Source organism: Triticum aestivum, chromosome 4D (assembly GCF_018294505.1).
Source record: "Triticum aestivum cultivar Chinese Spring chromosome 4D, IWGSC CS RefSeq v2.1, whole genome shotgun sequence".
NCBI classification, from domain to species: domain Eukaryota; kingdom Viridiplantae; phylum Streptophyta; class Magnoliopsida; order Poales; family Poaceae; genus Triticum; species Triticum aestivum.
Window position 1 is genome coordinate 484,087,083 of NC_057805.1, and position 14,374 is coordinate 484,101,456.

The window sequence follows — 14,374 nt, forward strand, 5'->3', positions numbered from 1 at the left end:
GGCAGAGAGGCCTGGCAAGGTCGGTGCATCAGTTCTGCTTTGAGGATGGATCGATGGAATATGGAGGTCACGCCCTTGCAGCGTGCGATGCTCACTGGGAGTGTGCCGGACCGGTGTGTGACCCAGTTCAGATAGTTGCTTGGATGGGGCATCTGGCTTTAGATGTTAGGCTTTGGTGCGATGTCTGTTTGGTATTAGGCCCGGACATTCGGCACACCTTCATCAAGGGGATAGGAGTAGCAACAGGCGTTGCCAAGACGGTGGCTTCAGACTTATTGACGTATCACCTTGTATGGTCTTGTGAATAATTAATAAAATGACTGCATACATCGTCTAGATGCAGAGGCCAGGGGTACATCCTCCTTTTTCTAAAAAAATCACATGGACACCGCGGTGTGTGTGCGCGCGCCACAAACATCGAGCAGTGGCGAACAAAAAGGGGAACGAGGGCTTTCCTTGTGCGAAACGGGAGGAAACCTTTGTGAGGTTGACACGATTCAGACGAGATAATACAGCCCCGCAGCAAAGAGAGAGAGAGAGAACAAAAATCTGAAGGAAGTGCCTCGCTTATGCATCGCATTACAGGGATGTCTGTCTCCGATCCCAGCGGCGGCGTGGACAAGGACCGGCGGCGCCTGGGGTCAACTGATCGCCGTCGTGTTTCGTGTGCGTGGCCAGCACTGTGCGTGTGCGTACATCTGGTATTCTCTGCAGAAAATAGCATGGGAATAACAGGCAGGACAGCAAAATACCCAGCTCCTGTAGCGCACTGTTTCGGCACCGTCTCTCATCAGACTCAGAGTTTGCCTCGTGATACTCCTGCCTGTTGGCCGCATGGATTGATGATGCAGTGTGGAGTGATGTTGTGGTTTCCTGAAGATTTGCCAAGGTATCGTATCGAGACTGACTCAAACATGTCTGGCTGGCTCTTGGTCACGCCATGAAATACTACTTTCCCTTCATGGACTAAAGCAGATCGAGCATGGTCACGCCATGAAATACAATGCTGTATGTTTCAAATATTCTTTGGAAACATGATTCACTTTGTTTGAGCGAATTGTTTCCCTTTATTGAAAGTTTAAGATTACATGGGATACAAACGCCTGGAGGTGGATTCCACAGCCACACACGGGTTCCAGACAACACTTCCTTTATGATCCTCTCGTTTTCATGGTTGACAGATGAACCCTTTCAGTCTCCCAAAAAAAAACCCCCCGCAAAAAAAGATGAAGGAGATGAACTCAAAGTCAGAGATATGGGCCCTCACGTGACGAATGAAGGCCCAATTCGTCCTAATATCGATCTCAGCCCAGCCTCGCTGCCTGGTTTATGTGTCCGGTACTCCCAACGTGCTGGGCTCTATTAAGCCCCGCTAGCTGGCTGTTGTTTGTTACGCGCCTGTTGCTACCGGCGCCATGACGACAGCCACCGTGACCTGCTACGCTTGGAGTTGCTCGACACACCAATGGTGCGGGCATCATCACTGTAGGAACCATGGGCGCCAACGGGATCATCGGAGGCGGCGCGCAAAGAACCAGCCCCGGTTGGACTTGGATTACCCCTGGAGCAGCGGCGGCGACCGGCACCGGTGGCACCACGGCTGCAACCCCCGCGGGCTGCGTCATGCTGCTGCCGACGGCGACGGACATCGCCTGGACTTGACGCTGCAGTGACTTGATGTACTTGATTGTAAGGTCTAGTGTCGAGGCTTGGCTACACCGCTGAAATGTGCGGACGGTGGATCGTGATCAACAACTTAGTAGGTACTCGTATTTCCATAATTTTTGTTCAAGTTCATCAACTAAATATGAGGCATGGCGACGTGAGCATAGTACCTTCTCGCATCCTGGAACGAGACGCCGCAGGGTCTTTAAACACTTGTTTATCTTGGATCTTCGTCTCTGCGCATATATGCATGCCAACAATAATGTTTGGATGCATTTCTATGTGTAATCACTAAGGGGATCAGATTGTCACGATGGAGCTAGTACCTTTTCTGTTTGGCTGTGTGTTCCTCCTGTGGCCTTCCTCCTTACACTGGAGTCGCTTGCTGTGTCCTGTGTCAGACAACAGTTATTTTTCAAAATAAAGACAAATTATCTTCCATATTGAGAAGAGAAGGACACATAAGTACCGTTGCCATATTATTTTCCACTGTCTTCCCGCTGTTCTCCTTCAACAGCTTGTTCAAGTCCTCCGATGTTATCACCCGATTATCCGACCTCTGCCCGGCAATATCGTTGTCACCAGCACGATCTTGACCACCACATGTGATAATCGGGTGGAGCCACGTCGCCATTTTGTCCTCGGAAGGTGGCACATGCATCACCTCAGGCCTACGCGAACATGATGAGATGGTGATGCCTCCTCCTTTCCACGCCAACTCGTAGAGATCCCCGCTGCAAAGCAAGATATGCATGCGGGCTAATTTAAATGATAAACAGGTATTTATTAACAGGCTGTCTAGGAGAAATGCCATGATACCATGCACCTACACTCACATCCACCCCTCTGTGGTTTTTGCCTTGCAAGTTTCCAAAATTTGTCCCCAAAAAAACGGTGATGCATAGGGGCGAATATATAGTCACTTCTAGGAAAATCATAAAAAAAATACGACCATTTAAGCCCTGCATAAAATCAGAAAAAATCATGGCGCTACATGGTTAAAGGGGCGAGCTCCAAAGTTCGGAAACCATGAAAGTTTGCAGACAAGTATAGATGGGGTACACGTACAACATCTTTTTTTCTTTCGAAAAGGGGCATTGCCCCCAGCCTCTGTATCGCAATGGTGCGTATGCAACCATATTATTAAACGAAGTCTCCAACAAGTATGCAGTGCGTTACAATATCAAGAAAAGACTTGTAACACGTACAACATCTTACAATCGAGTCGATGCAATACACATGGATTTTTTTTTTCATACGATCCAGATTGGATCTGGTTCCACTATCATCAGATAACGGAACAAGTACCACGTGACACATGTAATAAGCAATCTAAATTATTCACAAATAAAAGATAACAAAACAAGTCACAGAGTACCATAGCGTCTTGGCGCAAGAGAAAAACATAAAAAGGTAAGCTACCAAGCAACGAAACACCCCCACCCCACGTTACCACCCCACAGGAGAGGTGGCCAACCTGCCGTATGCACCGCTACTGAAGTTTTAAAGAGCCATACGCTACCACGCTTACAAGGGGCAAGGGGAAAAGCACACCCTTTTGCACACCCCTAGATCAACGCACACGCAGGGCTAGCTTGTATGCATGCATGCACGTATAAGTTAAGGAGCGAGTAGATAGCGTGTGTACTTGGAGTACGGGCAGTCGCCGGACTGCTCGAGGAAGTTGCCGGCGCGGGAGGCGGGGACGATGGCCTCGCCGCGGTAGTCGCCGGAGCAGGTTGTCATCGATGCCCGCCCGAGAGTACTGATTGAGCACTTGCTTCTGGCCTTCTGGTAGCTTCCAGGAGGTATCGTATACGAACGATGTTTTGTGATGTCTATATATATACCTACCAGCTGCACGGACCGTAACCCATCTATGCCATTTCTTTCCTATAAAGGAGAAAAAGCCCATCCAAGTATCCTACTTGTAGCTCTCCTTTTAAAAGGGAAAAGAGCTCCTTCGCCGATTCCTATTGATAGAAAACAAGGTACTCCCAATAGTTGGAGTATAGGGGTATATCACTTACCTAGACGCTCTCGGGCTAGAGCGTACGGATGCATGCATCCATGGGTAGGTTCCAGACGTTTCCATCATTCCTTGCCGACTTGCGCGTCTGCTCCATCGGTAGTGGTTTCCCATATGCGCATGTCACGTGAAACCACGATCGTTCGGCCGATAAGCATGCATGGAACTGCGCACTCTCACTGTGTGTGCTCTGCATGGTACTTACGTGCGCCGCTGGTGCATGCATTCTTTGCATGCCAGCGTTGCATACTAGCTACTCCCTCCGTCCCATAATATAAGAACGTTTTTGACACTAATATAGTATTAAAAAAGTTCTTATATTTTGGGACAGAGGGAGTACCTTTTTGACTAAAGTACGTACCTAGTGCCCAGCCATGTCATCTACTTCTGCGAGGGCGAAAATGTCCCACCTTCAAAATTTTGTTTCCGCCAAACACTCTTCATAACCACAACCCCACCCCCAAAAGTTTTCAAGGTCTAACTTTGATCCAAATATTTTTACAGGAATTTCATAGGATTAGAATCCTTAGGAAATTTTTCTATGTTGTTTGTTAATTATTCATAGAATTTAATCCTATAGAAAGTTTCCTAAGGATTTTTTTTACTATTTCCCATAGGTTTTCTAGCATCTACTAAAACTTATTTGAAATAATCCTTTGCCTTTTTTATGATGCAACCAAACAACCAAAATCCTGTAGGATTGAAATGAAAATGACATTTAAATCATATATTCTTTCTATCCTTGCGTTTTTAGAATTTCAAGGTTCAAAAAGGCCCCCTACTTGGGCAACACTACCTTTCTAAGTTCACCGGTGCAGGGAAGCCTATGAGTGATGTGTCATCCATGCGTCACTAACAAGAAAAATCATGCAGTTAGTATCATTCATGTGGTAGGCGGCGTGCCCTCTGCATGCCACTAGTAACACACATACTAAGGGTCCTATCGGGTTTCGGTTTTCTGTGTTTCTTCTTTCGTCTTTCCTTTTTTTATCTTTATCCTTTTTCTTTTGTCCAAGATATATCTACTTTTTTCATTACACAATTTATATTTTTCATATACATGTTGAACATTTTTAAAATACATGTTTTGAACTTTTTTCAAATATATGTTAAACATTTTTTAAATACATGTTGAACATATTTTAATGGCATAAACATTTTTCTGGAACTACGTAAACATTTAAAAAAAATTATGTATATATTTTTTGAATGCATGAATATTTTTTAAATGATAGGTACATTTGTTTTGAATGGTATGAAACATTTTTTTGAAGTATGGATACATTTTCCTTATATTGTATTAAAATTTTCTAGAAATGACACAAACATTTTTTTCAATGCGTGAACATTTTTTTGAAGGGTACAACATTTTTTGTTACACTACATACTCATATTTTTTTGAAATGAGACAAACATTCTTTTTAATGCTTGAATGATCTTTAAACGACACATACACAATTGTAATGCTATCATATTTTTTAAATATGCATAGATTTTCTTATACTGCATAATCATTTGCCTTAATTTTCAAGAACATTTTTCGAAACTGTTGAACATTTCTCTTAAATGTGACGGACATTTATTTTGAAACAAACAACCATTTTAATACACTTAAGCATTTTTTTACGTACATGAACATCTTTTTTTTCAAACACGCTAGTTTACCCGAAATAGTGGAACCCCCCCCCCCCCCCCCCCCCCCAAAAAAAAGAGAAAACGGAAGAGAAAAACCATTGAGCGTTTGTCATGTCCATCTTTCGTTTTGTGAACATAGTAGTTGCTCGCCTCTTTTTTCTTCTAGAGGAAGTGTGTTGCTTTTACATGGATGTGCGTTTTTTAGTGGAAGGGAGTTTTTAGGGGAAACGATGTTGCTTTACTGATTAATGAGGTCCAAAGGAACTATTACAATATCATGTGGCTGCAGCAACCAGACATGTCTAATCGAGGCCAAAGAAAGCAAAATTTGATCTACGCTGTCCGCTTCAAAATTCCTACTTCTAGTCTCATGAATAAAATTACAACCTTCAAGCTCTCTCTGCTCTTCTTGATTTCCTTAACGATGCACCATGTTTCCCGCCCATGTCACAACAAATGCCGTTCTCCACCGTTCTGCAATCCGAAGATATAAGGATCGTCGTGAGGATGAGGTCATTTGCCAAGGCCATCACCTCTCTGCAGGCCAATGATTCAAGAGATGGAGCATCACAGACACCTCGTACTGTGATCGAAGAAGAGCCAAGATAACGACCGTCCTCGTCTCGACAAATTCTTGCCACTTGTCCTCTATTTTCAAGTGTCGCCACAACATCAACGTTAAGTTTTGGCCCTCTCAGAGGGGGGGGGGGGCAGATCCAGGGTTGCTCGTAATTGACTGGAACATGCAATACCACCCTCGGCTTGTCCTTGGGAAAATACCCAAGCTCGAATAGAAAGAAGTATGTTGGTAGCTACGAACAGGCACATGCGCTATAGTCATATTGTTTTTGGGCCACGAGCATTATTAGGACTTGCAAGAAGGTAGAAATAGATTTTTTTTTTTAGAAACTAAGGTAGAAACAGCAGCTCCCTCCAAAAGGGACCTCCAATTTATGGACAAGCGGGATGCGAAGCGCTGAAGCATGCACCCCCATCTCCCCGCGTTCCCTTTTGGGCTAACTCATCTATAAGGCAGGCACCCTTTTTTCATTTTTCTCTCTTGTTTTTTCTTTTTAATTTTTGTGCTTATTGAAATCATATTTAAGATTTGCAAGAAATATTCATATTTTTTGAGAAAACCCTAAAATTTACAAATGTACACGAATTTTAAAAGTTGTTTATGGATTTTAAGAATCGATTTTTCGCTAATTTGAAAAAAATTGTTCATTGAGTGAAAATCTTCATTGTTTCATGAATTTTTGGTCGAGTCAAACAATATTCATGAAATTCTAAAAACGAATATTTTTTCTTTTTGATGAACAATATAGAATTCAATGAACAATTTTTGAATTGGATGACTTTTTTAAAATTTAGTGAACAAGTTTTGAAACTGATAATTCAATGGACATTTTTTGAATTTTATGATTATTTTCTAATTTTGTGATCAAAATTTCAATCTCAATGAGTATATTTGGAATTTTGTGAACAACTTGTGAATTTGATAAAACAAAAATTGAATTCAATGAGCATTTTTTGAATTTTTTAAACAATATTTGAATTTGATGAACACAAAATATTCTCAATTTGAAAGAAATGTTTGCTAATCCAAAAAATGTTCGCGAATGAAATAGAAAAAATAATGAAAAATAAAAAATAAAACAAAAAATTTGAAAAATAAAAAATAAGGTTAAAAACATGAGAAAAAAGAAAAAAACTATTGGGGGAAGGTTCTAGAACAACAAAAACCGAGAGATGGATCCTGCGCTGGGCCAACCCCATTCACTTAGGACGCGTTCGGTAGGCTACATCAAGCCCAAGCAGGCTCTAGCGGGCTAAGTACTCAACTGTTTGGTTGCTTGGCCTGCACGCAGAAACTGGCTCGCACGAAACTTAAAGCACTCTCAGCAAGGCCCGTAGGGAATGCTCAGATCGACCGTTTTTCCAGTTGCAGGCTCGGCCTAGTGTAATTTACACTATGAGGAAGATGTGAGATGGGCTTGATGTAGCCTAGAAAACGACATGCAGATCATGGCCTAGATCTTTTATACGGTAAAACAGGCTCCACTAGGCCATGCTCCTCTGAGAATGTAACCAAATACGTCCTTTGCGAGGGGGGGGGGGGTGGTCAAGTGCCTGTCTACATACACGGGGAATAGGAATCACCCCTCTAAAGTGAGGGCGCTGATGTCTTGCCTATAGCGAGCATTTCGTTCAAGGCGAGTTCCATATGGGCTGGCTGACCGCGTCGCTGACCAGAGGCCACATGCCATATTCTCGTTATTTTTATGGTTTCTCTATCATTTTTTTATGTTTTTTGTTCCCCTTTTCACTTTCTTTTACATTATTTATATTTCCAGTTATTCTGTACTACAAAAAATACTTTACATAAAACATTTCAATAAATATTAATCAAGCATTTTAAAAATGTACAATGTGTATAGATATTTTTTTATCATGTACACAACGTGAAATGTGTATAGAAAAGATGTTGTCCATGTAATTAAAAAATGGTAATCCAGTTATTTTATTTGTTTTGAATAAGTGTACGAAAAATGTTAAACTTGTAATTGAAAAAGATTAAAATGTGTACATAAAAAGATTCACCATGTATTCCAAAAATATTTAACTTGGGTTTGAAAAATGTTAAATGTGTATAGCAAAAATATTGACCATATATTTAAAAAAATGTAGACTTGTTTTGAAAAAGGTTAAATGTGTCCAGAAAACATGTTTACCATGTATTCAAAGAATTTAAACTTGTCTTTGATAAATGTTAAATGTGTATAGAAAAAATGTTGACCATGTATTCAAAGAATGTTAAACTTGTCTTTGGAAATGTTGAACATGTATAGAGAAAATATTGACAATGTACTAGAAAAATGTTAAACTTGTATTGAAATTTTTAAAATGTGTATAGAAAAAATATTGACCATGTATTTTTTTAAAAATTTGTAACTAAAAAATGTTAATTGTGTATAGAAGAAATGTTTACCATGTATTCAATACATTTTAAACTTGACTTTGAAAAATGTCAAATATGTGGAAAAAATGTTTACCATGTATTCAAAGAATGTTAGACTTGCATTTGAAAATGTTAAATGTGTACGGTAAAACTGTTGACCATGTATTAAAAAAATTAGACTTGTCTTTGAAAAATGTTAAATGTGCATAGAAAAAAATTGGATATGTATTAAAAAATGTTAAACTTGTCTTTGAAAAATGGTAAGTGTGTGTCGAAAAAAATGTTGATCATGTATTCAGACAATATTAAACTTGTCTTTGGAAAATGTTAATTTTTTATAGAAAAAATGTTGATGATGTAATCAAAGAATGTTAAACTTGGCTTTGAAAAATGATAAATATGTATAGGAAAAATGTTGACCATGTATCAGAAAAAAAGGAAAATGGATAAGAAAAGAAAAACCAATAAAAACAGTGAAAGAAACAAAGGATAACAAAAATAAAAAAATAAAAAACTCGGGAAGAAAAAGGAAACCAAACAAAGAACAAAAGGAAACGGAAAATGGAAAAAACCTTGAGAAAACTGAATAAAAGTGAAGCAAAAAGAAAGATAAGAGAAAACAAATAAAAAAGGGCAACCGGAAAAAATCAATGAAAACCGGGCTCAATTCGCCTCAAGTATATCCCCCCCCCCCTACTTCATTCGTGCTCTTTTTTCCTCACCATTTTATTTTAAAGTGTGCGTCAGTGGGGCCGGTCCTTTACCGTTGAAGGTTACAGCGAGAGTTCCTATTGTCTAGCTTAATGCGAGATATAGTCACCGCGCCAAAGTGATGGGTTGTATTTTTGAGGAATCCAAGAGATGGGCTCAATCCAACAACAGTCAACTCTTTTTGCGTGGGGCTATGCCCATCAGACTAACTCCTGACGTGTTAGAGCATCCCCAACAGACGCGCGGTACCGCGACGCGCTAAAAAGTTCAGCACCACTAAAATAGTGTTTTTGCGCGTGGGAGGTTTAGCAGACGCACAAAAACACGGCGCCCAATTCGACGGCCCCACATGCAGCAGCCCGCGGCACAAGCCGGCGCCCCAAATTTGCAGCCAGCCCGCATGCGCTAAAGTTACAGCTTCGTTTTTGTGCGCGCTCTATTTTACAGCTTCTGCTGGAGCGCTATTTTTGGTCTCACGCGCGCTATATAGGCATCTTTTTCAGCGCGAGGCTTGTGTAGCGCGTCCGTTGGAGATGCTTTTATTATTACCGTGAGCTAAACGGAATCTAGCTTAAAAAAGCTTGTTTATAAGAACAAAAGCCGAGTGCTCAAGAAGAAAAGCTGAGATGAACACGTTGAAATCTGTTACTTTGCCCCGCTTTCCTTTTCTGAAAACGAGCTAGCTTTGTCCCGCTTTCCCGCTCCAATCCTTGTCACAGGCACGCACCTGGCGATCCCTTCCCTTGCACCTCCGCTGCGGCGATCCCTTGCTGACATTCCGCACGTCGGCACCGACGCGACTAGCCCAGCTTTTACCTATTTCGCGCCCTTTCCGCTTTATTCGCGATACGCTTTTGCCTCAGAAATCCGTCGACCTCGATCGAGATCGATTCGCGCGTGTGATGCGGACTGGTCGGATCGATCTCTCTCGATGGAACGAGCATCAAACGGTAAAAGGGTAAAGCGCCGCCGCTGCACCGCGCACCCTAGCAAGAATGCTACTGTAGATACGTTCGCCGGTCACCGGACCGAGGCGTGCGCAGCGGGGCCGCCGTAGCTAGCGTTCCGTGTTCACCGGACCGGAGGCGTTGGCGACAAAACCGTTCGCCGCTCTCACGGCGAGCCAACCAGTAATCCTCGGCGCCGTAGGTCACGTGAATTTGCTGTAGCGGCTCACCTTAGCTCGAGGACAAACGCTCGTAGCAGTTTCAGTAACGGCTAGTTGCTGGCTAGCTCCGCACTGTAATCGCCGAGGCGCTGGAGCGTGGCCGCAGCGGACGGTAGCAAAGCACGGCAGCCGTCCACGTTGCTTGGCGCTTTGTCGCCTTTTCCTTTGAGGCGCACACTTGCTCCTCTGACTGCCGCGCGCATCGGTGTGCGTGACCACCCGATGGCCATGGCATCGCTTGTGCGTGCGGCGCCGTGCCTCTATATAAGGCAGGCTCCCGGGCTGGGCTGCTCACACACAACACACCAGCTCTATCCCTCCCACAGCACCCTGACTTCCAAGCTGTAGTGGACCGATCCATGGAGGCTTCACGCAGGCTCCTCTCGGCGGCGCTCCTCCTCGTGCTGCTGCTCGCCGCCACAGGTACGTACATATAGATATAGCAGCGGTGCTATGTGCCGATGTGTGTGTGGCATTTGGTTTGGGTCTGAACTTCTGGAGTTCTGATCTGAGTGGGGTTGCAGGGGAGCTGGGAGGCCCGGTGATGGTGGCGGAGGCGCGGACGTGTGAGTCGAGGAGCCACAGGTTCAGGGGACCCTGCGTGCGCAGGTCCAACTGCGCCAACGTCTGCAGGACCGAGGGCTTCTCCGACGGCAAGTGCCGCGGGTTCCGCCGCCGCTGCTTCTGCACCACCCACTGCCACCATTAACAAGCCTCTCCTCCGGGTGATGCCTTCTTTCGGGTGGCCTTTCTGCGATCGTCCATGCGTGCGTGTCCATGAATAAATCTCAGCTTGTCTCGGCGAGCTGGGTGCGAGTCCTTCTTTGTTTTTTGTATGATTATTACCGAACCTGTGTGCACGCGTTGTTGTTTCTTGTTGGGTTCGTCCTCAGAGTTGCTGTGAGGTTTATGGGATTATCCCAGTCAATCCTTCTCTCATGTAAAATTTTTATTTTCGGCAAATCATGAGTGTTGTATGCGTGTTCCCTCAGTAACTCACTCGTTGTGTATACAATTGGACATGCATGTCACATGGTGCCTGTAGTTGTGATGTGCACGCTGTACCTCCGTGTGATCGAGATCGATCGATATGATCGATGCGCCATGTGTGCAGTGGCAGCTGACACCCGGCGCTACGCATGCGCAAGGACCGCTGCGAGACCTGAGCATTTCTTGGGCCGGGCTTTAAAAGGCCGAACCCCACAAATCTAAGCCTGAGCCATGCCCGGTCCTGAATAAGCGAACACTATTCTATTTTTTTCTATCCCCTTTTCGGGTAATGAATAGTACTTATCTTCCTATTGAAATTAATATATATTAACACATGAGTATGATTTTTAATGAAACCTTATTTTTAGTTTCTTAGAACCACAATGTAGGCTCAGAAGCTCACAATCACTATATATGTGGCAATTTCCCAATAGAAAAAACCCATGTGTGCCAACATTTTTTAAGAAAGATATTGATTTCCATTTCATTAACGAAACCCCCGCATGTCCTTACAAGATACAAACTACTAAAAGAGCCATGGAGGCCTTTATTTTGAAAATTTAAATATCCTATTTTTTCAGTTTCAGAAAATTCTGAAAAACATACACATGTATGCAAGGATGTAATGTGTATGTGTGTAAAATTTCAGTATGAAATTTCTTGATTTACGAGCTGCAATTTTTTTTATGGACTATGAGGATGAACAATACATATGCTAAAAAGCCCTAGATTTGTCTTTTTTTTTCTGTAGTTCTCATTTTAACCTATTTTGACCGGAAAATTTGCACACATGTACATTGTGTATATAGGTATACGTGAATTTGTTTTCATAATTTTTTGAAACTGAAATACGGTTAAGTGTACGTACGAATCTACAAAATACGTACAAGGTATTTGTAAATGATAAAAGTACTACAACAACAACTCAAAACAGGTGTTCGACGGTGGACCTCTTTCATTTCGCAGGAACATGGGAATTATTAATGTACAGTAATATATTTACAATCATGATTGAGCAACTCAGCAACAAACAAAGGGGCCTCAAGCAGCCAAACATTAGCCTCTACACCCGCTCCTAGCACTAGCAGCTCATGCAAGTTGGTGAGCTGCTCTGTGTCTTCCTCTGTTTCACAAACCTGAACCGAAATTCAGAAAGTTCAGCCGCAGTATCTCTAACATCAGCAAGCAGGTGTGCATGGCGCGACCATAAGTTGAGAGCCTGACTCCACTTGAGGCCAAACTGTTCCCGGGCATTGCTGGGATCTGCACATGTTCCCGGGCAAACTGCTATGCAAACATGCAGGCCAAACTTCACCGGGTGGGCACGCTAGAAAAATCGTGCTCGTGTCCACCGGCCGTATCGATGCGTTCGGGAGGGAGGAAGCGGCCATCCGTCCAGTCATCGGCGTCGCAGACCACGCGGATTTGTTGTAGCAATCCATCCACCTTGCTTGGACACAAAGTTCTGTTAGCGAGCTTCCAGCGCCGTGTCCTGGAGCAACGGACGGTGGCAATTGAAGCACGCGCATACGTGGGAGGGATACTACCCTACCCTACCCTACCCTACTTGCGGGTTGCGGCCTTTTCCTCTTTGAGAAGACGTGCACTCCGACTGCTGCATCGATCGTTGGTTGTGACTCGTGTGACCCCATTGGCATCGGTTCTATATAAGCTGGGGGTGCTCGCACAGCAGCTCCGTCACTCATCCCACCCTGATACCCTCGTAACAAACAAGCAGTCATCGATGGAGGCTCCACGCAAGCTCGTCTCCGCCGCGCTCCTCCTCGTGCTGCTGCTCGCGGCCACAGGAGAGATGGGAGGCCCGGTGGCGGTGGCGGAAGCTCGGAAGTGCGAGTCGCTGAGCCACAGGTTCGCGGGCCTCTGCCTGCGCGGCCACAACTGCGCCAACGTCTGCCGGACCGAGGGCTTCCCCGGCGGCAAGTGCCGCGGCGCCAGCCGCCGCTGCTTCTGCACCACCCACTGCCGCTAGTAGCCTAGCTGCATGCATGCATGCTGGCACCTTTGTGCGTGTACCGTGTCCGTGTCCATGAATAAACCTCAGCTTGTCTACTATCTTGGCATGCAGGCCGAGCTGGGTATAAGAAGCAACTTCTCCTTGTGTCCGTTCGATGTTTGGGTTCGTCCTCAAAGTTGCAGCGAGGTCCCATGTTTCCTTTCACGTGTGTTGTGTGCGTGTAAGCGTGTTCTCCCTCTCACTTGCTCTGTACACGAAACGACGTGCATGTCGCATGCTACTTCCGTGTGATCGAAAGCATGTTTTTTTGTTTGTTTGAGAAAAGTGTGATCGAGGCATGTGTGCAGCAAGGAACTTGACAGCTGCCACCCGGCGCTGCTCAATGCTCATGCACGATGGACTGGCCACGCGTAAAAGGTCCCGGCCTCTAGGAGTGGGAAGTTATGGTCACGGGCACCATGGTCCCCTTTATTAAAAAAAAACATATTAAGAAGTAAAAAAATTATCTGTGGAAACATGTATGTGTGCACTACGGATCCATGAAATTTTGTTTTGAAAAAATGTAATGTGTAAGCTGTAAAACATAATCTGGCCATATACTGATTGACTTTGTTCCATCGTTGAAAACCTCGTATATATTCTGTATATTCGATCTAAACCATTATGATCGTGCGTTAAGCAAGACTTGACTTGTTGCCATGGAGGAGAAAAGAATTGCTTGGAGGAGTGATTTTGCATCTCCCTAGCTACAAACTGCATGGGTAGTGACCCAGATGAAGCCAAGTTGCAAGTCCGTGCAGTTATTATGGCCTAATTAGTAAAGTCAAACACGAGTGTCCTATGAGCAGAGTTCTGTATACTGTCTGAATATCGCTAGGCTGTTTCTGCAAGTTACAAAGGGCATTTTGGTTTGAGAGTTATGCATCGGCCCCATGTGTGTTTCATACTACCGTTGATGAGGAATCCCCACATCATCACACCGAGATCATGGTAGGGTCTTGAGCAACATGATGAAGGACTCATGCCTCGGCAGAGTAATCAATTCGTTGATGCGAATTAGGTGGCTCATGGGGCCTCTGGTTTAGCCAGTGGAGTGCCATAATTGAGCGTCACTGCCCTAACAGACGCATACTGTCAGGCTCGTCAGCAACCTTCCAGAACACGATGGGCTGGGCGTTATGATTACCGTTTAGGCCAGACAAGGACAAGGACGGCCTCGTTAGTAGTAGAAGACACCAA

The 14,374-nt window shown here is 44.1% G+C and overlaps 2 protein-coding genes across 2 annotated transcripts; both read left to right on the forward strand.

The window, feature by feature from the left end:
* Positions 1-10,371: 10,371 nt before the first annotated feature.
* Positions 10,372-11,201, forward strand: LOC123100463 (defensin Ec-AMP-D2). Its single transcript, XM_044522396.1, has 2 exons — positions 10,372-10,593; positions 10,695-11,201. The coding sequence occupies exons 1-2, from the start codon at positions 10,530-10,532 to the stop codon at positions 10,877-10,879; spliced, it is 249 nt and encodes an 82-aa protein (XP_044378331.1). The 5' UTR covers positions 10,372-10,529; the 3' UTR covers positions 10,880-11,201.
* A 1,648-nt stretch (positions 11,202-12,849) lies between these two features.
* On the forward strand, positions 12,850-13,283 carry LOC542926 (defensin Ec-AMP-D2). The gene has a single exon (XM_044522397.1). It carries the CDS (start codon positions 12,905-12,907, stop codon positions 13,148-13,150), a length of 246 nt encoding a protein of 81 aa, XP_044378332.1. The 5' UTR covers positions 12,850-12,904; the 3' UTR covers positions 13,151-13,283.
* Positions 13,284-14,374: the final 1,091 nt, after the last annotated feature.